This window comes from Spodoptera frugiperda, chromosome 30 (genome assembly GCF_023101765.2).
Source record: "Spodoptera frugiperda isolate SF20-4 chromosome 30, AGI-APGP_CSIRO_Sfru_2.0, whole genome shotgun sequence".
Classification (NCBI taxonomy): domain Eukaryota; kingdom Metazoa; phylum Arthropoda; class Insecta; order Lepidoptera; family Noctuidae; genus Spodoptera; species Spodoptera frugiperda.
In genome coordinates this window covers 4831760-4855501 of record NC_064241.1, presented here as the reverse complement: position 1 = coordinate 4855501, position 23742 = coordinate 4831760, and the positions used below count along the sequence as shown (strand labels likewise).

The 23742-nt window shown below is 36.5% G+C and overlaps 1 protein-coding gene across 1 annotated transcript in view; it reads left to right on the top strand.

The window, feature by feature from the left end:
* Window positions 1-23742, top strand: part of LOC118269840 (suppressor of lurcher protein 1) — a 436792-nt gene that overhangs the window by 121662 nt on the left and 291388 nt on the right. Inside the window, exon 3 of the mRNA XM_050706782.1 lies at window positions 69-141. Within this exon, the coding sequence (XP_050562739.1) occupies window positions 69-141 (73 nt within the window). The remainder of the gene's footprint in view (window positions 1-68; window positions 142-23742) is intronic.

The window sequence follows — 23742 nt, the reverse complement described above, 5'->3', positions numbered from 1 at the left end:
AAACCTCTGGAACACCTCGACATTTTTTGACAAAACTATGACTATAGCACTTTTTTCTTTTATTGCAGTTGTCAGCAACGTTGCTGGTGCTTCTTCACCTGTCGATGCACGTCGTCGATGAAGGACATGCAGTCAATCCCAGTAAGTATACATAAATACCTAAGTGTAGTAATACCTAATACCTAGTGTCCATATGATTTTTAATTTTATTACTCTGTACCTTATAAGTGAGGACTTGTTATTGGCTGACAGTCCAACTTTCTGTTCCTAATTTGTTGTCTTTTAGCTGTAAGTCCTCCATGTTACTTAAATAAATAAATAAACTCTCGTTTCAAACGATATATCTATAAAGAAGCAATAGATACGTAGTTATCAATTATGTCATTTCTTTCTTCTACTCTGTTTCCTAAATTCTTAGTAGTAGCACTTACTCATGATATAATTTAAGACCTACACGGTAGTGGACTTGTCTTTTATTATATGAACTTAACTAATAATCAGTTCGTGGAAAATAGCCATGTACGTTAAGCATTTTTCTGGTGAAGTAGGTAACAGTATTAGTAACTAGGGATCTTCCTTCATTGTATAGAACCACTTACTATACGTAATTCCTGACTTTTTATTTATCAGCATATTTAGCACCCGTTCACAATATTTTGAGTCTCTTAGAATAAGGTAATTGAAGTAACTTACCCACAATTAACAAAATTGCAACGATGAAAGTGAATTTAAATAAAAAACGAACTACTCGTAAATGTTATAGAAACTTGCACAAACCGCATCCACAACATTGGCTCCACAAAACAGACTCAAAATAGCTGAACTACCTTCCGTTTAATCCAATTATCCGGTCTTTGTAAGCCATTAAATAGGGAAGTTAGAGAACTCTTTCCCTCCTCTGCATTTTATCGTCTGATTAATTTCATTGCGGTTAGTGCGAACAGTAACTTTGCGCGGAAAACTTGACAACGGACACTTGTTTTTAATGATCTTCGCGTTCTTGGACATGGTTCATTAACTTTTTATACCAGAATTCTGCATAAAAACTGCCTTGAGCAACCCCTCTCTGAAATTGTAGTCGCGCATCCGGTGAGAGTAAATAATGCTAACGTTTCCCCGGTATCTTATTACTTTTGGTAAGGTAAACGTTCATGTTTGCGGTGGAATAAAATTGAAGGGTTTGTGTAATTAAAATTTGTTCGAAGATTTAATTGTGGTGTTGGTGGACTATGTATTTATCGTACTACTATGGACTAATACATGTTACTATAACAATTACGAAGAATACATCTAGTCGCTCAATGCTATAAACATCAAGATATTTATTAAAGTAAATTACGTTACTCATTACTTTGTTCGTAATACGAGTTGGCTATAATAATATGATCGTATGATTGGATCTGATCCCACCTACATCTATCTAAGTATATTATTAAGTTTCTCAATTTACAAATATATATCTAGTAATATGATAACATGATATTTGAAATTGAGAGTACGAGCAATAACTCATTTTACGTAAAACTAATACGAGTTATACCACCTGTAATAGGCAAAATCGTTCTACCTTACTCAACGTTTAACCACCTACGTTTTCACAAAAAGAATGCGAGCAATTTTATACCTTATCCAATCTTAATTTAGCGTTCATTTTATTACTCGTACGTAAGTTCTGTATACATTGTACTGTGGTCTCTAAATCGGGTTGCTTTTGTTGTTTGATACTTAAATCCAGGGCTGAACTAAGCATTTGACACAGAAACTCGGACTCACCGCGAGCAAAATGCAATCATCTAGCTTAACTTTACCGGGCAATTCTCCCTGCACTAGTTACACTATAAATAGGGAGGTTGGTGGGTAAAATGGTTGCTATGATTATTAATTTAACAATTCTGTAGAGTTTGATTTCAGACAAACATTAAAACTTTAATAAAAAAGGAACACTCGCCTTAAATTTTCTCTATCGCTTCTATCTGTTTTTAAGTCAGATAATATACATATGTACCTAAAACATTATCTTAAGTTTGAAAAATACTATGCTGAAAACCACATCCAAATCTGTTCAGTCTAACGCGAAAAAATCGCGCACAAACTTACATACATACTCTTTTTAAGTCGGATAAAAAAGATTACAAATAGGTACAGTCAGAGAAGCTATTCAGTATAGCTAGTCAGATAAAAAAATAAATATTATAATGTATTATAGTTACTATTGATTAACTATTGGCTTGACAATACATTTGGTTTCAATAAAAAGCATAACATTTAAAGAAATAATAACTACTGTACATCATTATGTATGTTATCAATCTTATTTTTTTTAATCAGATTACTTTAGTTGTTTGACACAGAAACCCGGACTCACCGCGAACAAAACGCAATCATCCAGCTTAACTTCACCGGGCAATTCTGCTTGCACTAGTTAGAGCGTAAATAGGGAGGATGGTTGGTAAAATGGTTGCTATGATCATTAATTTAATTTCTCTATGAGTAGTTGTTCGATTTTAGACAGATTATTTTTTTTTAAAGGGAACCGTCTTCATTTTTTACGTCAGATTACATGCCTAAAACCCTCTCCTACATCTGATAAATACTATGCTGAAAACTACATCCAAATCGGTTCAGCCAAACGCGAGATAATCACGAACAAGCATACATACATACTTCTTTTTTTAAGTCGGCTAAAAAAGATTATTCTTACTACTTATTACTTAAGGTACAGTCAGCCAAGATATTCAGTATACAGATAAAAAAACAAAGATTAATGTGGTATAATTTCTATTGATTAACTATTGGCTTGACAATACATTTGGTTCCGATAAAAAGCATACAATTTAAAGAAATAATAACTACTGCATTATTATTAGTATTATATTATATTAGTCTTATTTTTTTTAATCAGATTACTTTAGTTGTTTGACACAGAAACCCGGACTCACCGCGAACAAAATGCAATCATCCAGCTTAACTTCACCGGGCAATTCTGCCTGCACTAGTTAGAGCGTAAATAGGGAGGATGGTTGGTAAAATAGTTGGAAGGAGTATTAATATAATAATTCTGTAGAGTTGTTCGATGTTAGATAGTTTTTTTTTTAAGCGAAACCGCTTTCTGTTTTCTTACCGCCTCCATTTTTTAGATCAGATAATAGCCCTAAAGCTCTCTCATAAAGCTGAAAAATACTATGCTGTTACCACATCCAAATCGGTTCAGTCAAACGCGAGATAATTGCGAACAAACATACACGGACATACTCCTTTTTTAAGTCGGGTAAAAAATATTATTCTTACTACTTATTACTTAAGGTATAGTCAGCCAAGCTATTCAATAAAAAAATAAGAATAATTTATTATTATGTATGGTATCAATCTTATTTTTTTTTTAATCAGATTACTTTTATTGTTTGACACAGAAACCCGGACTCACCGCGAACAAAACGCAATCATCAGCTTAACTTCACCGGGCAATTCTGCTTGCACTAGTTAGAGCGTAAATAGGGAGGACGGCTGGTAAAGAGTTTTTAATAGTTGTTCCGAGTCTTTGCTATTAATATTAAAGTTTTGTGGAGTTGTTCTTGATAGCTGATGTCTGATGTTGGGTCGTGCTGTCAAGAAAATGTGAATTCTATTAATACAGGGAAAATAATGCATCGTTACGCTTTTTATCCGCGAAGGGGTAGGCAGTGCACATTGAGGCATGTAATTCTACTGTACAATGTACAACCACTTTTCACTATTTGTATTATAAGTCATAGTATGTGTAGATATATGTAATAGAGGTATATGATGTAATAGAGGGCGAGCCTATTGCCATATACCGGGCACAATTCCAGACTCCGTACTACCACTGAGAAATTTTCGAAAAACCGAAAATAGCCTAGTAATACTTTATCCGATCCGGGAATCAAAACCCGATATTGTCCGACAGTCGTTCTTGCGGCCTCTCTACCAACGAGGGAAAATAATAAAGGGGTGCAAAGGCTAGGAAGAGACTTGCCCCAGTTATGTATGTAATTGGTCTCTCTGTAAGTCTATATCCAAACATCGGCATGGTTCCAAAACGTATGCACGTTGTTACTGGCAATTAAGGAATCGAAAACCCAGACACCCACCTTGAATAAAACTTTGTACGCGGGGATCGTGTTGTACGCGGGGATCGTGCGGTCCATGGCCCTCTACGGCGCCCCTGTGTGGGCGCCGAACCTGATGCGGCGGCCAGCTCGGGCGCTGCTCACGTCCCAGAGGGTCATGGCCATCCGGGTGATCCGCGGATATCGCACGATCTCCGGAGAGGCGGCGAACCTCCTTGCCGGATTACCGCCGTGGGATTTGGAGGCGAAAGTGCTTGCGCGCGTCTTCTGTTTGCGGCGCCGACGCGCGTCGCCGGGGCGAAACTCCACTGCCGCGCCAGATTAGTGCGTGGCGGGACGAGCTCCGGCGCGATCTCATGGCGGAATGGCAGCAACGACTGTCGCAACCGAGGGCTGGGCTCGCTGTCATTGCAGCGATAAGTCCCCTCTTTGAGGAGTGGCTTGAGAGACGCCACGGCGTCCTCACCTACCGCCTGACGCAGGTGCTTACCGGACATGGAAGTTTCGGTAGGTTCCTGTTTCTGATTGGGCGGGAGGAAACGCCCGGGTGTCATCACTGCGAGGACCGTCCTGAGGACACAGTGGAACATACGGTGGCGCTGTGCCCTGCATGGGCTGAGCACCGCCGTGTCCTCAGGGATGTAGTCGGCGACGGCGACCTCTCGCGTCCGGCATTGGTACAAGCCATGGTGCGGAGCGAGGGGGACTGGGATGCCATCTCCTCCTTCTGCGAAGCAGTCATGCTAGCTAAGGAGGAGGCGGGGCGCGTGAGAGAACGAACCTCCTCACGCCCCAGCCGTCGCGAGAGACACTCCGGGCGTCGGGGATCACGCGACGATCTCCGGCCACCGTAAGTGCGGGCCTGCGGACGGCGAGCAAGGGTAGTTCGCCGCCCGACCAGAACCAGACCCGTGCGTGCGGCGCGTCGCGTTCCGCGCGCGCCTCAAAGAGCCATCAGACCACCACAGTTGGGGCCCAGTAGGGCTGATGCCTAATCCGGAGCTGCGGACAACCTAGCGGGTTTACCGGGGCTCCGGCTTGAAAGGCAGGAGAAGGAACGGGGTGGTTTTTAGTCAGTAAGAGTCTGACACTCCCTCTCGCCTCGCCCAAGGCGAGAAAAGTCATTGGATGATTTTCCCCCTAAAAAAAAAAAAAAAAAAAAACCTTGAATAAAACTATAACATCTGAATAAGAAATTGTATTCAGTTGTCTCGTTCGATCGACTAAACACACATTTTAAAAAACAATTAAAAATCAAATCATTTTTCCAATTAAACCATATACTTAGGTAATTTTGAAACGTCAAAAAGAAAGAAGTAAATAGTATTTTGTCAGTCTGTCCGTCAGTGAAGCTAAGTGCTCGTTCCAAAGTGTAGCTTCGAATGGAGAAGAACAACCAAGAAACTCCATAAATTCTATCGCTAAATAATATAATTTTCCTTGTAATTTTTCAACAATAAAATACAACTAAATTCATAATAGTTCTGTGTGTATTCAACGAGTTGCCAGAAGCGAGGGCTGACAATTAGGACAATCACCCTACGTGCGTATTGTAATGCGAAAAAACGCTCTATACACACGACTAGTCCATGACGCGTGCAACTACCCTAATAACAACGGGTTTTTGTATATTTTTCCGAATTTCAAATCGGTTAGGTTTTATAAAGTTTTTATTTAAACTAGCAACCATTGTGTTTGCTTATTCTATTGTAAAAATACGTAGTAAACGTTATATTTGAAATCTCATGTTGTTTGCAATTCAACGGAATTTCTAAACTAAACGTTTGATTTAATACGTGTGTTACTGGTAGTTTAATTACGGTTTTTTATTATTGTATGTTTTTTTTTCTTTTTTGGCTGCTATAGTGCAGTTATTTGATTCCAAATACGAATAGAACATAGTTTACGTAATTAGCTATTTTCAGAATTGCCAGAAAAGATATATTATGCCTACTATGACTATTAAGTAAATAATATCTCTCATGAAATATCTTGTAATCTATTTTTAGTACATCTTCTATATTTAGGAACAATATTGTTTCTTAATATTAGTCTAGAAAATATATTGTCTTAACAAACAGTCCGTCACTCATTTCTTCTGCCTACTGTTAAGTAATGAATTAGCTGTTCAGTTCAACTTTTACTAATGAAGTAAGAAATAACACAGCGTTACTCAAACTATACAAGACCTAATTATTTTCTACAATTTTTGTAAATGCTTTTGTCGAGTATAATTTTCTAGCTTTTCCTTCAGGACATTTTTTATGTGATCAAAGAAGAATTGTTTTTACATCACTTTCCAGCATTAAAGAATTTGGGCATCGGCGCTCTTTTATAAACTTAATCCTTTTAAACAGCTTGAAAAACAGAAGTAGGAACGGAGTTGTTTTTTTTTAGTCAGTACAAGTCTGACACTCCCATGCGCCTCGCCCGAGACAAGAGAAACCATTGGATGACTTTCCGCCTCCAAAAGGCACGTAAACAATTACTTTTGGAATGTATATCTTATAATTAAGTCAGTAACGATCAATTATTTGCGTAGTTCGGGAATACGTCAAATAATTGATAGTAACTTACTTAATTATAAGACGAAGTTTAGGAACACTTTCTTAGCAAAATTATAAAGCACTATAAATCCGAAACCAGAGACTATTATCGACCTTAGTCGTTATATTAAGATTTATTCTGCATAAGAACACCTATCCATAGAGGGGTATCTTATTCCTATTAAGAGGTGGGCCCAACATTACCCATTGTCCTTTCCTTTTCGTTTACTAAAGTTCCTATTTCGATCATCTATAAAAACAAAGTAGCTCTCAAGAATAAAGATAAAAATAGCAAATTACGTGACAACGGTCTAGCTTATTAATAATGAAAGTAAATAAAGAGTGAATTCAGTCAAAAGATAACACGCTAAGTGCTTTTGTCTGTCGACTTTGTGACATGAGAACAAATATTATCATACTGACTTTCCTTATTGGATAAGGGAAATTCGCAATTTGTGACAATACACTTATAGCAAGTGCTTTGATATTCTTTCTGCTATCATATTAAACACACAATATCCTAATCTAAACCCTGTTGTCAAGCTATAAAGTTGAATTTACTACGCAGTGCTGGAGGTTTTATTACATTTCTGATAGTTGCGAATGGAATTAGTCTGAAATAAACTTTAATTACATCTCAGGAGATTTGATATTTGAATCACGAGGAATGAAGCGAGAAAGTAATGATATCAATTCCTTTTTCAATTGATTTTTCAAACTTGTTAGCTTTCTTAAATTACTTTTGAGGATGAGGAGTGCCTATAAAAAGTTATTGATTTGAACAAAACTGACTGAACTGTCTTCCTCTTGTGTCTTTCTCTTGTGTCATGGGTGCGTTTACAAACATACAATTTCACATTTACATGACACCCAGACCTGAGACAACAATTTGTGGATCACACAAAGAATGGTCAGTGCGGGAATCGAACTCACTACACGTTGCACGACAGCCGGTTACTGTGAACCAACTATGAATAAACAATGCCAAACTAAACAGTTTCCACATAAACAATTTTGACTTTCATCAAAACATAACCTGACCGTTGTCACTTCTTCACCATCAGCCAAACACAATAGTCAGGATTACTATAAATGGCCCCACAGTAACATTTGATAGTATACAGAGTATATCAATGGTAATACTGAATTAATCAATGCTTAGACACTGGCGCAATCAATCCCTATTATAACTCAGTGAGCATTGAGATCGTGACATTTCGAGTATTAATAAGGCAAGGCTATGTTTGTACTGTATTGAAGATTGATTAGGTAGTATATCTTAGCTATTGGTCGCAAATGTGTCTTGGTTTGGGATTAATTTGGTTGGAATGTTCTTGTTGTTTTTGGTCTTGATATTCTGCGTCATTATATTGCTGATAGTATAGTATATGAGCTAATAATGACTGCGTTTTTTTTTTGAGGGGGGAAAATTATCCAATGACTTCTCCCGCCTTGGCCGAGGCGAGAGGGTTCGTTCTCTTGCTTTTCGAGCCGGTAAACCCGCTAGGTAGTCCGCAGCTCCGGATCAAGCATCAGCCCTACTGGGCCCCATTGCACGGTTGGTGTGATGGCTGGACAACTGGCTGCTGCGCAACGGGTACGGGAACAACTCTTTGTGTGATCCACAAATTGTTGTTTCGGGTAAGAGTATATGTGAACTTGTGTCGTGCACCCACGACACAAGAGAAACTCTGTGTGAAGCGACGTTAAAATAGAAAGAAAATGAAAAAAGAAATTTACACTTTAATAAGTAAATAAATATAAATAGGTAAATAGAGTGTTGCTTGTTTCAGTCTTTGTGATCACCATCTGAACCTTATCCTATAAATACCTAAAATCCACTGTAACCCTCATGTCTCGAGCGTTTAATCTTAAACACCTCTTTGTTTAACTAATATACACTCGAACGGTTTTAGCTCCAAAACACACAATTTAAAGGATACATTCGGTAAGCCTTTATCGATACGCACCACCACTACTCTATGTTTACTTTCTCGATGGCAGTGTTGGGCCCGTCAACACACTGCGGAGCGACCCGTTCTTATGTCATGCGAAATTCAACCTTCTAACTCCACTTTAAAGGTGTATTATGCAGTTCCAGTTGAATATTCCAGTATTGGTTATTACGCTGCCGCGTACAGTGCAAAGAAACCCTTTGCAACGTCGCATTTGCTCTGTGCTTCGGTCGAGTACCGCGTTTTGTGGATTGTCATGTCGGCATGACCGCGTGTGAGTTATGGTCAGGAAAATTAGAGGATGTACTAGTAAGGTCTGTATGCAAATTAGTAAGTCATTTATCATGAGTTCGTGTCATATTGTTTGGTGCTGCGCTTGATGCGATAGTACTAACGGATAATTTCATTACGTTTCTTTTACACTTCCACGTAAGATCCCTAGGAAAAATACCTACACTTTAAAGATTTTTTTTTACATAATAATATACAGCTACCGTTTTCAAGCGTTTCTCGGAAAAAAGGTAAAGGAGACGGGACTGCCCCTTGTTAATATTTTTAGCGTCGGATAAAAAGGAACTGAATAATTAGAAGAGAAAAATTTGTAGGATTATGTTATTTATGATATTGCTAGATAGAGTTTTTAAGATATACAGTAAAAAAGAATCCATAAAATCAAAGTTATTACAGACTGAATAGCTCAATTTTAAACAATACCAGAAAAAGTACGAAGCAACATACTTGCACTTAAACAATAAACTGCATATCCCTGCTGAAATAAGCGATAGCAACTCTATCCCGTTGCAATAAGGATAAATTTTGCAGTTAACCTCGAAACAGTCAGCTCATTTTTAGTTGGCTAAAAACAAAAGTTTTATTGGAGCATTCATAGCAGGAAAGCCGTTTCAGCTTTTGAACAGGTTAATGTTCATCACAGAAAACAAGAGAGTCGGTGAAAATGCACCGCATTCTGTACGTATACACCGTTTTTCGTGAAACTGAATGGCGGTTTAAGGCAGTTTTTTGTTAATCCATTTTGTGAAACTGCGAACTGACCAGTAATTATTGGCTTTGTTTAATCTACTTTGGTTCGTGGATTAATCGTGACTGGCTAGAAGTGAGTTTTTATTTTTAAACTTAGGTGAGGCAATCAATTAGTATAGGAGATTGTGTTGTTGTTAAACATGAGATGTATTGAAAAATATGAGACTCCAGGTCAATGGCGATAAACTTGGTAAACTTATTTTTGAATTAGTTTTATTTTTATTGTAGTCTCTTTACGAACGAATTCAAATAATTATTCTTCTGACTTAGTTTACGCCATCGTCTTCCTTAAATGTAAAAAAATTTTTAAAGACGTTGCTCCACACTAGGATTTTCTCTTGTATCGTGGCTGCGTTTCAAAGTACACAATTTCACATACATTTGACACTCAGCCCCCAAACAACAATTTGTGGATCACACAAGAAGCTGATACGTGCAGAAATCGGACCTGCTATCCGTTGCGCGGCAGCCAGTAGCCCAGCCACTGCAATCATGCAGTCCAAAAAAACTTTGTTGTTGAAATCGAACACTCACAAAAATAAAGAGAATAGACACCAGTAATATAGTGCCTATTCTCTTCTCATTATATCAAAACAGTGTTCTCTACTTGGACACAGAACTGCCATTTCGAACTAGTACCGCGTAACTTATAGGTATCCGTTCTGCACAACTGTTCGGCGGTTTTTGTGAAACCATTGTGAACTTTCCTAGTTTCCGAACTGACCGGTATTGCTCGATAGTTATGGCTTTTATTGGTTGCGTTCTAAGCGAGGCAAATGGATTGTCTGCAGTTCTGTGGCGTCCATTTTTGAGAATGAAAATTTGAACTATCGCTACTGGTATCCCTTTGACTTGCAAGCGGTTTGGGATGTAGCGATTTAATTTTTTTTGTCTTTTATATTTCTCAGATATGGATATTGAGATTTTTGTGAAGAAGTCATTTAAATCAGTCTCTCGGCACTGTTTGGTTGGAATGAATAGAATTAGATTTTTACAAAACCGAGTACACAAATGCAGTATATAAACTTTCCATACTAGTACCTAGTACTAAGTTTCCGAGGATCTTTTTAATTAATAAGAATAATATGACATGTATTTGAACATTGTAATAGAAGTATTTATTCAGCATGGTACCATCATTAATATTCAATCTTTCTCCATTTCGAAAAACACAAAATGCAACAACCACTGAGCGTCATTATATAATATTTAGAGCAGAAAAATAAGCAATAAAGTGAGGGGTACATTCGACCCGATATAGGCGTATGATGAGCGGGCGTCACTGAATAATGTATGAAGGGCCGGATCTTCACAACGTCAGATAACCTTGTGGCCAATAAACAGAGCTCTAAAAAAGTAAAAAGTTAGACAAGAATAATAGATATTTATTTATCGTCATATTTTTGTTGTGAAATATACGTTTTTTGTTTGTCAATCTAGACTAATAAATAAAATTGGAGTGTCTTTGTGCTGGTGTACTTTTAGTACATGCATGTGAATATGAATATAATACATATGACACCTATGTATAACCAAATAATGCTTTTTTCAATTTATTGTATTTCGGACTGTCTGTTTGTTCCGGTAAATCTCTGAAATGGGTGTACCAAAGAGTAACTTAGGCTAGATTTATTTTAGAAAAAAAAAATGCAAAAATATCAAATACATAAATTCTGTCCTAAGTTACTATTCTACGCGAAGAAAGTCGCGGGTAACAGCTAGTTGGTAATAAAAATGTTCGAAGTTTTCTTCGTTGAGATAACAAAGTCAATAATTTTAATATCTAAAATGTTGCTGTGAAAGTCTTCTTTTTGTTTGGAGTCCGATTTTATCAAGCGTCCGTGCTGATAGCTAAAATTATTAAATGTTATTGAAAAATTAACATTATAGTCTATTTTTACCTATTTCTTGCCCAAATTACATTAAAACTCCAAACGCTGACCTACAAAGCAGACAAGTTCTAAAAATATCAAACATTTGCTGTAGAAAAATATTATTTTGAAACATCGTATCGTCTTAATACTTGATTCATGAAAGCGTTGGAACGTCTCACCGCACTATTAATTTTCTTCACAATGCTGAAGGAAAAAAGGTTTTGATAAGATAAATTACTTTATTTTGATATGCATGATAAGATTACCTAGCTGTTTGTGTATTTAATTAGTCGTTAGCCAAGTTTGGACAAATGAGGCTTTATGCTAAGCGTTGGATTTCTTGGCCTTTTTTTTTGAGGGAGCAAATCATCTAATGGCTTCTTCTACCTTGGGCGAGGTGAGAGAGACTAAAACCCCCTATTCCTACTCCTGCTTTTTGAGCCGGAGCCCCAGTAAACCCGCTAGGTTGCCCGCAGACTCGGCGATTTCTTGGCTCGAGAATGTATTGTTTGTAAATTTTTCAATAATAGAACAGTCTTGAATGTGAGCTACCGTACTGGGGTATTTTTGTCCAATCACAGCAGCTGACAAATATTGAGCATCTAATGATGTCACACTAGCTAATTCCCTATTGGCTGAAGAATGAGAGCTTCACACTAACGTCATCTGATTCCCATAAGAAATTGTTGATGTGTTATTATAATGGTAGAGCAACATTTGATAATTTCAACCCAATAAAAATCTTTCTTAGTACTTTTGTAGCAAAGTTTTAAAATTATTACTTATAGCTTTTGCCCGCGACTTCGTTCGCGTGGAATAGTGACTTCCGGCAAATTTTTGGTTTTAACCACATAGTTCCCGATCTCGCGGGATCTCTTCAAAAATGAGATGTGGAAGATATTCCAGGGATTTCCAACTCTTCAAAAATCAACATAATGAGCTCTGCGTTTGAATTTAATAGATGTATACTCACTTAGGGCATTGAAAAAATAGTTTAAAAACGGACTTAAGAAATATACGGAAAGAAATATTATAATCTTTCCGAACTTAAGATGAAAACTAACTTAAAACTAAAGAAAGTTACGAATTACGAATTTATAACAATTAAAAAAGAAATTATATTACAACCTATCCTCTATGCTATAATAACCAAGCTTAAACTAAATAATTTAAAAGAAACGACGAAATCTAATCTAATTAATTTATAAATTAGACTTACAATTTTATTAAACAAACTAACTACAGTAACTACTAATAATCGATATCAAACTAAACCTACGTTAAATAGTTTAACCAGAAAACCAGGAAAACCCAACTAATAAAATTATTAATTGACAAATACAACGCAACCAATTTAGAATATACGAAACAGCAGGACCACTATTGTTCAATTTCGTACTTATAGTACGGAATTGAACATGCGCTGTATGTCCGGAATAAATTTATTTTTTATTTTTTGAGATTTGAAATAAAAATCCTATGTCCTTTCTAAGGTTCTAAACTATATCTGTACCAAATTTCAACCAAATCCGTCAAATAGTGGCGGAGATTATTGGTATAAGCATAGAATAGTGTTCGACGTGATTCTTTAATTTGACATAACTTTTTTATTTATGAACCGATTGACATGAAACAAACACTAAATGTAAATTGAAGCATACCACAATATATTCGTGAAAACCGCATCCAACTCGGATCTGCCGTTTCTGAGATTAGCGCGCATAGACAAACAGACAAACAGACAAACAGATAAACAGACAAACAGACAAAAAAAAAGTTAATTACATTTTTGGGTTCGACATCGACATAACAATAACCCCGGCTATTTTTTTTATTTTTATTTTCAATGTACAGACAGCACTTTTCTACGATTTTATTATATGTATAGATTTGACATCTACAACATCTTGGTATAGTATTGTAACTTGAAAAGATAAACAACTATGCTGACATGACTCGTTTAAGACATCAAAAATGTCCAAAAAGAAATTACCAACAATTTTAAACCGACGACCTATTAAAATCACCCCAGTACCCAACTGACCTTGAGAAGCTGATAAAGAAACAACTTTATCCATAAATTATCACGCTCATTTCCCTTGCGGGATAAACAGGGACACTCAATCAAGTGTTAGTGATCGCGGTAAGCGCTTAGCCCTCGATGTATCAGCGTCGGGTAGTCTTTAGTTAACGAGATAGGTGGCTGCGTCTTCCTCTCTCTGGGAATTACAACCGCTTAGTTAAAGTGGAACAGGGTATGGCGGATTTCCTTAGTACTGTGACGATATAGTGCCATGAAAATGCGTGAAATTGTCTGATGGTTGGGACATTTTATTTATATCAGGAAAAGATAGATTTTAAAGGCTATAGTAAAACAGAGATCATTGGCAACTTATTTTTTCTTTTATTTTTTTAAGGAGGGAAATTCCACCAATTTCTTCTCCCGCATAGGGAGCGTCAGATTCTTACTGACTAAAAACCATCCCGTTCCTATTCTTGCTTTACGAACTGGAGCCCCGGTAATCAGCTGGGTAGTCGGTAGCTCCGGGACAGGCGTCAGCCCTATTGGGTTCCATCTGTGGTGATCGAATGGCTCTTCGAACGCGCAGAAACCCACAGGTTTTGGTTCTGGTCGGGCGGTGTGCTACCCATGCTCACCGTCCGTAATCTAACGGTGGCCAGAGAAGCTTATTATATCTAAATGGAGAAAAAAATAATTATTAAAGTATATGATCAAAGCAACTGATATATAAGACTTAAGAGACAATCTTATGTCATCAGATCAATACAGCCTTATCTACTAATAGACCATTCTTTGGACACAAAACAGCAAAAACACAAACGAAAAAAGTCCTCGTCTCAAACGGAGCTTACCAAATTCTTGAAAGGGCTTATCTGCATCAAGATTATAATTACTTGGTCCCTTAAACCGGCTAGATGTCTTAAGGCGACACGGTTTTGTGAGCTCAACAATTAATCAGGCCACAATAAAGTAATGGTATTGTTATGCGTTCAATTTATTATCGCTTTAAAGTATCTCCAGTACTCCAGAATAATTCAACGTTCCTTTGTTGGCCATTACAAAAGGGTTTTGCAATTTTTTCCCTCTTCGTTCAATTGTTTTTTTTTTATTCTCCATTTTGTCTCGCTGATGAGGTGCCTAATTCCGCGAATTAGCGTTGAAAGGAATTATGTACGATACATTTTCGCTTCCTTTTTTCTTTTTTAGTTGTTGGTGTATCTGGAAAAGAAGAATTTGGTGTAATTTCTATTTTACGTTTCTTGAGTTTGATAGTTTCAAATAATGTAATCGTATTCAAAGTAAAGAGTACTTGCAATCATAAAAACAGTAAAGTTATTTTTGGATCTCTTTGGACCACATGTTTAGATTTCAAACATCATCTCGTTTTAGGTCATACAACTGAGTACATCAGAAAAGATCCGTTTGATGTTCACATTAAGTACACAACACACATGATTACTTCCATAATTTTTCCATTTATTCATTTACAATCGCAAAATAAACTTAATTGAAATTCCATGTTTAATTAACCACCCATCAATTCATAAATACGAATGTTACTCATTCCCCAGAATTGAATCTGTAAACGAAATTTCCATTAAAATCATATCCAATTTCACCAGCGAACAGGAACCTTAAAAGACGTTGTTTAAACAATACAATGTTATACGAAATTCGTTTTTAAATGGTGCTAAAATCAAAGAAAAGGGGGTGTGAATGGCTTGCATAATTAGAAATCTGGGCAATATTCCTTGTATTAATAACTTGCTAACGGTAGTGAGCCGAAGGCGTAGCGATAACCATTAAGCTAAAAGCCTGCGGTACTTCGGTACTTCGCGTAATGTGTCTTCAATTTAGAATAAAGTAATCTTTATCGCGTTGTTAGAACGTATTTTATGCTTCAAGTTGTAGGGACCTACGTCTTTTCTTTTATGAGATTGATGGCTAGTTATATTTTCTGGGTTTATGTGATACTAAGGGAATTTACTACTTTGCTGTTGGTTACGGCTTCAGTTCATGGTTTTCTCTATTTTCGATTCAATAATACAATGTAGTATAGATTTTACAGTTGTGGCCTTTAGGTTTTATTGGAGAATTTAAATTACAGGAAAATTTCATTTAATTTCTGGTTTAATTGGAATAAATGATTTGACTTTGACATTAGACAAAATCATTACTGCTTTTGATTACAAGATTGCTCAAAATTAAGCTTAGATTTTGGGCAATAATTACGAAAATTATAAACTTAATAATAGTAAACCATACATTTGCTGACTAACTCATTTGTTACAAGATTTAATATCAATCCATACACTATTGTAATTTTATTTCCATTACCAACAAAAGAATATTCTTGAAATAGAATCAAAAGGCCATTTCCTACTTCAATAACGGTTTTACGCATCATTTACGAAAATCCCAGTAACGATAATGCTCTAAAAATGACTTCTTCAGTCTTATAGAATAAAATACATTGCTTATAGCATCGAATTTCAGCCTATGAATTTTGGTTAGTGACGTAGAAAAATGAATGATAGTGGACTAAGCGACATTCAAAGTCAAAGTCAGTATTTATTTCAATTAATCCTAAATTAGGCACTTTTGAAACTTCAAATTGAATTGTCGGTCAGTCTGTCTGTCAGTGAAGCTAGGGGCTCATTCCAAAGTGTAGCTTCGAATGGAGAAGAACGAGCCAGAAACTCCATCGTTACGGTACTCTTACTGTATTGTTCCGGTTAACGTTAACGGTCTCTGCGCATGCGGCTCGTGATTATGACAAGACGTCCCTGTCGTGGGTTCAACTAGTTTACTCGAATAGCTATTTTCATTCACAAAGACTACTCAATATACTCGCAACCTTTTTGCAACGTAAAACACAGACAAACAAACACTTTAAAACTTAAATCATTTTTTTTTATCTATTCATGTTTATTTAGTCAATTAGGGATTTTTTGACCAAAATCTAAAATGTTGAATCAGAAACTAGCCACTTTCGGACCAGGAACGTCTGGGCTCATTTTGTAGGAAATTTTATCACTTCCCGAGAGTAATTCGTCGAAGTACAAGTCCCTCTGTATATTCCTATTTTTTTACAATACATAATTTGGCTTAATCGTTTATTCATAAACCATTTGTTTCAACATTAAATCATGAGAGAATATTCAAGATAGAAATAGAAGTTCCAAGAAAAGCTTTAAGGTGTTTTATAAAATTGGATTCTTTACATTAAGGGTATAAATAAAATGTCAAGATCTATTTTTATGCAAAATGTCGCTCTCAGTAGGTATAAGCGTCGTAACATAGCTCGTCATAAGTACATTGTTATGTTTGTATTTAGGTAAGTAAGTAGCTACACATCATATGCCATTAATTTCTGCGCTTGGTAGACAAGTTAGGAATCGCAGTTAAAAGGTTCCCTTAGTACGAGTTTGCTTTACGTTTAAAGTAATCGAAACGAAAACGCGTACGGCACTCTGATTGGTTAGTTTATTCTAATTTTCCAATCAGGGTGCTAAGTCTTCGTTTTGATTGTTTCGATTACTTTAAAAGTAAATAAAACTCATACTAATTTGGTCTGGTTCACAGACTCTGAAGACATTGTTGTACCTAATATAAATAATGTTGATTTCATCTTTCTGCTATTGAAGGCAAATTAACACACCTGGGTTACCAAGTCAATAATATTTCTGGTTTCGTTTCCTCGTCTAAAAACCAATTTCAACCGTTAAACCGATTTCTTTGTAGTTTATCCGTAAGAACTCACAATACCCATTTTCGACAGACTTACTTATTCGTACTGAAGCCGTATTTAACCCCTGTCCCTTTCGATGCGAGGAAGGGTTACTATTCACACTAGATTACCTAAATGCTATCAACATAAGTAGCTATGTTGACCGAGGGATTTAATAAGATTATCGTATAATACCATAATAAGCACTTTCGTGGTTCACTACGTCTTAGGGTAATTTATGGTGGACACTGTTGTTGTTGGTGTTTATATTCATATTTGGTTAAAAAGTCATACATGTACTCAGTAATAAATGTGAATTGTAGTTGTAATTAAGGTCTTATTGCAAAAAGTCATTGAACTTTTGTACTGAACTAACTTATGCCCGTGGCTTTGTCCGTGTTTCTGTTATACTGTATTTGATGGGTTGACGTTTGGCCTCTATCTCGCCTTGTGATAAGTGATGATGCGGCCTACGATGAAGCACCCATTGTACGCCCAGGTTATAGCCATCAAGAAACACAGACTCCGGCAAAAAATTCAACTTCACAAATTCCAGTTTGTCGAACGTCCACTAACTAATATATGATAAAAACCTACATAAAAACATACTGTAACCGTACCCATTTAGCAGACAAACACCTCGTTTTTTTTAGCATAGTCACCTCCAGAACAACATATCCCATCATTACCCCGTCAAAATCTGGCGGAGGGTAATTCGAAAACTTGAAGCTTGACACGGTCGACACGCGTCGAGGGCGCCGAGTCATTTATCATTGCAGCCACTCACTGTCCACTCGTGTTTATCGTTAAATGACGTTTATGTTCAATGTTCTACGTACAGCGAAAAAATTGATGTGTTTTTACTCCTGACGATTTTTGTGTTTATTTACATGTTATGTGTTTTTGTGTGGACTTTTTTGTTACCTACCTGTTGCCTTTGCTTTTCTGTGGTGTGTGAAAACATGTTTTATGGTTACTCAGATCAGGCCCAGTAGGGCTGATGCCTGATCCGGAACTGCGGACTACCTAGCGGGTTTACCGGGACTCCAGCTCGAAGAGCAGAAGTAGGAACGGGGTGGTTTTTAGTCAGTAAGAGTCTGACACTCCCTCTCGCCTCGCCCAAGGCGGCAAAAGTCATTGAATGATTTTCCCTTCTTTAAACAAATGCTTTCTTATGACATGTTTTAAAGACGGTGTCGCATTCAAAATTTCGTTATAAAACAAAATTGTGTTACATTTTCCAGAAACGTCAACATTAAACAATTTGTACTTTCCCTGTTATCAATAATTAAAGGTATAGTATAGGCATACAGGAAATTATTTAACGTTATAACTTTTTATTCTGAAGTTATGACTCTCCAACTTAGGCACTTAGCTAGTTGAAAAGTAACGAAACTCATGCCAAGAGTAAAAGTTTATTTTAGGTGTCCCGAATACTGACAAAGAATATTTTCGAAAATAAATGGCTCGAGAAAGAAAGTAAAATGGACTTCTTAAGTAGGGAATTTGTACAAAGTGACTGATAGGGACACTTGGCAACTAATTGTTTTCTTAATTAAATGCTTATTATCGAATTGTGCCTCGAGGGCCGGATAGTCTTTTAACGGGTTCCAATTTCCAATAAATTTTCTGTCGTCACAATCGAGTTGATTTAGCTACAAAGTAATTTATACAGTTGAGTAATACAATTTAATGTTAAATGGGAAAGATGTACTTTGTTTAACTTCAGGTAGATAGAACATCGACCTTTCGAGTATCGACAATTTTTATCGTATTTTTTTTATGTAAAGTGTCATTCGCTTTTTGACATGGAACTGTACGTGGAGTTACGTGATTCATAATACGTATAATTTTCATTTTCTCTAACATAAATGAGGGGTGCTTTTCCACATAAGATGTGCTATGTAGCTATGCTATGAAGATGTAATAGCTAAGCTGTGAAATTGTGTGACCGTTTCCACTGATATTAAGCTATGTAGTTGTGCGAGGAATATGCGCAGCTCGAGTATGTGATGTTTTGATAGGAGGGAAGCATCTTTCAATATAAAAAACATAGTTTAGCTGAGCTGACCAATGAATATGATTAGTGGAAGCAAGCAAGGAAGTACTACACTAAAAATATCCTTAAAAGCCAAAACTTTCCATTGACATACATACGTATAATAACAATGCCCTTATGTAACTCACAACCCTTACATTTTACGCCTGACTGACTCAAGGGATGTAATACTCGATCCGTTAAGTTTATAATTGGGTTCATTGCCTTTCAAAATTGTTTAAAAGTTTCCAAAATTACCTTGGAACATTCAATGCTCTTTTTAGGTTTGTATCACCAGACATTAGGATTATTTCGCATTTAGACGGTAATTGAGCTTGAGTTATAAATTCCTGCACTTAAGTGAACTATTTTCTAAACAGAATATTTCTTAGAATTAATTTTTTTTTTAATTTCCTCCTGTGCAGTGGGTGCATTTACATACATACAAATTCACATACACATCACACCCGGAAGGCCAATTTGTGGGTCACACAAAGAATTGCTCCGTGCGCAAATCGAACGCGCTATACGTTGCATGGCAACCGGTTGTACAGCCAACGCGCCAACTGTGCAGTAAATTAAGAAGACGGGCAGTAAATTTTGCTGCAGTTAACATAATTGTAAGAATTAATACCCAAAAAATATGGTTGATCTCACACACTGTTTACATAAAACAACTTTTATCATAAACAAGATCACTTCTATAAGTAAGATCAACTCTGAAGCTAAGAAATATTAAGTGGATACAATACTTTGTCAACTAACCTAAATGGAAAGTTCTTCTTAATAAGTATTAAGGATATTCTCGTAATATTATCTCCTACAAGACAATAGAAGCACAAACAAAAGTTTTCCACCAAATCTGGCACTCGACAACATTCACAAGAGATACAATCAAAATTATTATCTTATTTTGACCAAGAACCACTATGCTGTCTCATTGGTCTAGTCATTTATTAGTACGTCTTTTGAGCGTACGTATCTAGTTCGAAATCGAATTGGTATGATAAAGTTGATATTGCGAAGATTGGATAGTATCTAGTCTTCGTAAAGAGATTGCTTTGGAAATAAAGATTTTGGGTTGAAATTTTTTGAATTTTGAATTTACAAACAAAATATTTTCCAAACATAATTAAAGTATTACTGGGAATTTTTCGGTTTTCCGGATATTTCTCAGTAGTAGCACGGAATCTGGAATTGTGCCCAGTATATGACAATAGGCTTATCCCATATTACAAGGGATTTATTATACAAATGGTGAAAAGTGGATGTACATTGTACAATAGAATTACGTGCCGTAATGTGCATCTCTGCCTACCCCTGTGGGGATAAAAGGCCAAATTACCATACTATGATGATATTTTCCTAACCATAACATTGTCAATTCCCAGATGAAACCAGCCTAGAACTAGTTAGTACTTACTTTTATCTCCGTTTTACTACACAGAAAGACGTGAAGCACCTAATTAAAAAAAGTTGAGCCCATAATCCAACTCTTCACATTTTGAAATTGTAACAAGAGGTATTTTTTCAGCGGTTTTCTGCCATCCCAAGGGAAATCGGCGTATTCAATTGCCACAGTAATTCGTAACTGGAAAACGTAATTAGCTTTAACGAGTTCATAAGGATTGCTGCTGTAATCAACAATAAAATAAAGGGGAGCCGTAATTAAAATCATTGCTTCAGTGTGTCAGCCGTTTTCGGATTCTTAGGTCATGAATTTTATGGGATTCTTGTCTAAAAGGAGATTGGAGCTCCAATTGAAACTTTTAACTGATGATTTCTGTTAGTTGAATATCTTTTCGCATGATTTTCTAGATATTAGGGATTGGTATAGCTTTATAAATTAGGCCTATCCTTAGAAGCTTTGAAACCTTTTTCATCGGTATTTCCCTGTTTAGTTCTATCTGTACATCGTAATCCTTTGATCTACCATTTTGTAATGAGAAAAGAAATAATATCATGTAGGTACGTCTAATATATGGACGGAGAAAATACTAACCCATACATTAAATTAGACTTTTGACAATAAAATTTCTCTTTTCTACATTGTCTTAGGAAAACTAAATAAGCATTATTTTTCTTTTAAGCCAAACTAAATGTTGCCGGCAGGTATAATATCAAAGTGCTTTTAGTGTATCGTTCTATATACTGATTCTCCATTTCTAGTGTAACAAATACTAGATGTACTGCCACGCAATTGCTTTCTAGTTGTTGGGAAATACATTGCGCAAATGTGGAATTTATATTCCGTGAAAAGTGGTAGTTTGTGAAATTGTAAGAAATTATTGTGGCTAGGTAATTGAGAACTCGATTGATAGATAATATTATGAGAGAGAATAATATTGTATACATATCTACTCTAAAGAAAAGGAAGTTTATAGTTACTAGTCTAAAGATAAATCATAGAGAAACATTATTTATTTAATGATTGTTACGTATCGGATAACAACAAGGATCACGGATTTTTAGAACTAACAAGTTAGATACTTGACTTTTGTGACAAACAAACTAATGGACAGAATAAACAAAGCTATACTTTTGACGTACAAAAAGTGAACACTTCTAACTAAATGACCTAACAGGTATCATATCGTAAAAATTTGATGCTCTTCGAATGCTATACTTTACGGACAACTTTCAAAAGTTAGTATCAACTCTACGATGTGTTTCGTGTGCTATCAAAACCAGGAAATTATATTTACTGGTCGTATCCAACGTGAAAAGCTCGGAGGTTAATCAATTATTCATCTTCTTACTCGTATGAGCAATATAGGTCAATCGCGAGAAGTGGTTTGGTCATTGCTAACATCGAATTATGTTTGCAAAATTGTTTCGTTTCGAGTCGAGGCCAGTCTGAATACAATGTCAGATTAATCTGGTTTGTTCGTGACAAGTTTTGCTATGTGAAACATGATAGACTTGACTGTGGATTTTGATACGATGTTAGAATCTCGTGTTTTCAATGTTCACGTGATAATCAAGTTAGAAGATGGTTCGTGTAGGCAATTCGACATCTCGAGGTTAAAAAGCAAGCCGTTTAAAATCTTATTTATTTATCCTTTTTTATGAGACATGCCGGTAATCGAGCAGACGTATTACCTGATGGTAAGCAATCGCCGCCGCCCATGGACACTTGAAACACCAGAGGTTTTATAAGTGCGATACCGGCCTTTTGGGGGTTAGGAATTTAAGGGTTGTTGTCCGGGAATGGGGATGGGGTAGATTGGGAAGGGGGCAATTGGGCCTCCGGTAACCTCACTCACACAACGAAACACAACGCAAGCGTTGTTTCACGTCGGTTTTCTGTGAGGCCGTGGTATCACTCCGGTCGAGCCGGCCCATTCGTGCCGAAGCATGGCTCTCCCGCATCTTTTCACACAATATTATTATCTTACCTTTTCAATAGGTACCCAGCCAATGTGGCTTTGCAGATCATCATCATCACATCCAGAAGACATATAAGGTACATAGACATAATATTCAGCAATGTTCAGTACAGTTACTTAAAGGCGACTTAGCGGAAGCTATACTCGTAAAAGAACTCTACATATTGTATGATATCTAACCATCAGGTCTCGTTTGAAACGCTAGAAATAACATTAACAAAGCTGAAATTGTGAAGCAAAAATAAAACAAGCAACAAAGCGAACTCATAAATACTTTATCTAAAACAAAGCGTACAAAATCCTAACACCAAACAATTCGTAATACTTGACCGCAAAATTAACCGTGTGGCTGCCGCGTTCTTTTAATACCGGCCGTGAAACATTCCTCGACAAAAAAAAACGGACTGAATACTTCGTACAGAAAAATCCAGGGCCTACGCTACCTAATAAGTGAAAGTGGCTCGGTACTGCCAAATTAAATATGAATGCCGTTGTAACAGCACTCCTTCGTAGTTGAAATATAATCCTGTACCTTTTTGAGTTCGTGCTGTTTTTATTGTAGTTTTTACGAGCGACGCGACAGTGATAATGTAGCGGGCACAGGGTTAAATTATATAAATATTGCATTAGGACATGTGTTTGTTAGCGCGATGTTGATATATCGGATTTATTGTTTTCTTGTCTACTTTTGGTATCTTCTGACTGTCATCATAGGTTTTTAGTATCTTCTTATTTGTCAGCTTAGATGTTTGGTATCTAGTTAAGATGGATAGAGCTTTGGTGCTTAACATTTCCTTGTAGTGTATAATAGAGCCCTGTGTAAGAATTCCCAAAAAGGGAGTGTGATTTTAGTACACCTGGAATACACCCATACAATACATTGGGATGACTGCCTCGTTGGCCAAGTTGTTGCAAGCGTGTCTGCCGGGCAAGGAGTCTCGGGCTCAATTCCCGGGCCGGGCAGAGTATTGCTGGGCTTTCTTCGGATTTTCGAAAATTTGTCGATTTTCGAAAAGTAGTAGCACGGAGTCTGGAAATGTTTTCGGTATATGGCAATA